Below are 2346 nucleotides of genomic sequence, written 5' to 3'. Positions count from 1 at the left end.
GTAAAAATGAAACAATTACAAAAGAAACTGGATTTTATAAAAATATTTCAATATGATTTATTGCAAAATAAGTCTTATTTTATATTTATGGAAATTTATTTCATTTCAACACGCCTCTCCCTTTCTCATTTTTGTATGAAGAATCACCGTTAAGTCATTCTCCAAACGTTCCAGGCCTGAAAAACTCTAAACCGGCCCTGCACGATCAATGATTTATTGAGTATATCGATATTAATCTACGATGTACTCTGCTCCGATAAGTTTTTATATTTCCATTACTGCTTACGAGAAGTTTAATTTCATTGTAAATGTTCATCTCTTTCTAACAGCTCCTTTATTAATATATTCAATCACACGATAAGATGTTCGATAAATTCGATATGAAGACGAAAAGTCAGTATTAGTTTAAGGTATTCCAGACTGATTCTTCGATTGAGTAACAAAACAAACGATTCATAGGTGACATTAATAATAAAATAGTTATCAAATCATTTGTTGGTAGTGATTGTGAAGGAAGGAAGTTAAGAGGTATCGAAGAAGAAAAGAACCAAACTCTATGAAGTTAACATAATCTACGGGTGAAATCCGAAATTCACGCTTGAGTTTTGAATTATTCGCAATATGAGTCGAAACAGAATATTTGTTTTACTACTATTCTGTTATATGTTACAATTAACGCAATGCACAGATAAATACCACTGTGTATGGTACGGAAAGTGTGGTACCCGGAAAAATTTGCAGCTTGCGTGTGCGGCAAATAATACTGCAAAACCAATCAATAACACATCAGCCTCAGAACTTCGTGGAAAATGTCCACAATATTTCGAAAATATAGGTATTAATTTCATTTTCATTTTCATTTTCATTTTCATTTTCATTTTCACTTTCATTTTCATTTTCATTTTCATTTTCATTTTCATTTTCATTTTCATTTTCATTTTCATTTTCATTTTTATTTTCATTTTCATTTTCATTTTCATTTTCATTTTCATTTTCATTTTCATTTTCATTTTCATTTTCATTTTCATTTTCATTTTCATTTTCATTTTCATTTTCATTTTCATTTTCATTTTCATTTTCATTTTCATTTTCATTTTCATTTTCATTTTCATTTTCATTTTCATTTTCATTTTCATTTTCATTTTCATTTTTACTTTGAACATTACTTGTATCTTTACTTATTGCTTATTCGTTTCTCATGTATCAGGTCTTGTACATATATATATATATATTTAAATATGTAGTTACGTGTAAATGTTTTAGGTTCGAATGAACCAGAATTATGCTGCGACTCTGATAATATTGAAACGTTGGTTACACAGCTGTTTATGGCCGAAACCATCTTTGGCCGATGTCCAACTTGTATAAAAAATGTATATAAGTTACTATGCGATTTAAGTTGTAGTCCTGAACAAAGTAGATTTCTCAATGTCACGAAAACAAATAAAACTTCAGAAGGCAAAGAATACGTCGAAGAATTGGAAGTGAGTGAATCTGACGCGCTTTAATATCATTCTATGACATAACAAATTCGTTAAATGTAAAAAATTTAATGTCTCTCGAAAAATCTATTCTATTTATTCTTCAATCTTTCGCATGAATAAATAAATTATATCCATTTTCAATCGTTTTAGGTTTATATTGATGAAAAATACATGAACGATACCTGTGATTCCTGTAAGAATGTCGCGTATCCAGCATCTGGAAATTTAGCTATGGATCTCACTTGTGGAGTTTACGGTGCTAGTAAATGCAATGCAAAATTGTAAGCAATTATAACATGTAAACCATCCTACCGTAACTTTATATGAAACAATAGATATTTACGTAAATTTACGTAAGTTATCTATTTACATACTTATATCAAAATTTCAAAAAAGTATAATTGTAGATAGTACGAGTTTCAAGGTGATCCGGTTGCAAATGGTTTTATAGCCTTTCGAATGACTTTTATCACGGATAAGCCATATTGGAATGAAGCTACGAAGACATGTGACGAACAGTATGATGTGAGTCCAAAGTCGAATACACATTGAAATGATTCATATTGTGATTCACAGGTGTATCAAATGATACACATTGAATACACATACAAAGAGTAGACCAAAACACATATAATTAAATACATACATATGTCTATGTTTTAATGAGTACATAAACTGTTACTATAACTATAAAAGATGATTTATATTTGTGTTCTTTTTTGATAGGGTTTATCGGCATGTAGTTGCGTTGACTGTCCAAAATCCTGTCCTCTCATCAAATTAGACAAAAGCAATAATGTTTCCTTCATTCTTTTTGGAATGAACGCCTATGGTATCATAATAGCAATTGCAATCAGTTACA

At 29.5% G+C, this 2346-nt stretch overlaps 1 protein-coding gene across 1 annotated transcript; it reads left to right on the top strand.

Moving 5' to 3' along the window:
• Positions 1-538: 538 nt before the first annotated feature.
• LOC117161758 (NPC intracellular cholesterol transporter 1-like) lies at positions 539-2091 on the top strand. Its single transcript, XM_076621807.1, has 4 exons — positions 539-835; positions 1264-1484; positions 1635-1765; positions 1892-2091. Exons 1-4 carry the CDS (start codon positions 622-624, stop codon positions 1893-1895), a joined length of 570 nt encoding a protein of 189 aa, XP_076477922.1. The 5' UTR covers positions 539-621; the 3' UTR covers positions 1896-2091.
• Positions 2092-2346: the final 255 nt, after the last annotated feature.

This window comes from Bombus vancouverensis, chromosome 9 (assembly GCF_051014615.1).
Source record: "Bombus vancouverensis nearcticus chromosome 9, iyBomVanc1_principal, whole genome shotgun sequence".
Taxonomy (NCBI): domain Eukaryota; kingdom Metazoa; phylum Arthropoda; class Insecta; order Hymenoptera; family Apidae; genus Bombus; species Bombus vancouverensis.
This window is presented reverse-complemented; position numbering and strand designations above follow the sequence as displayed.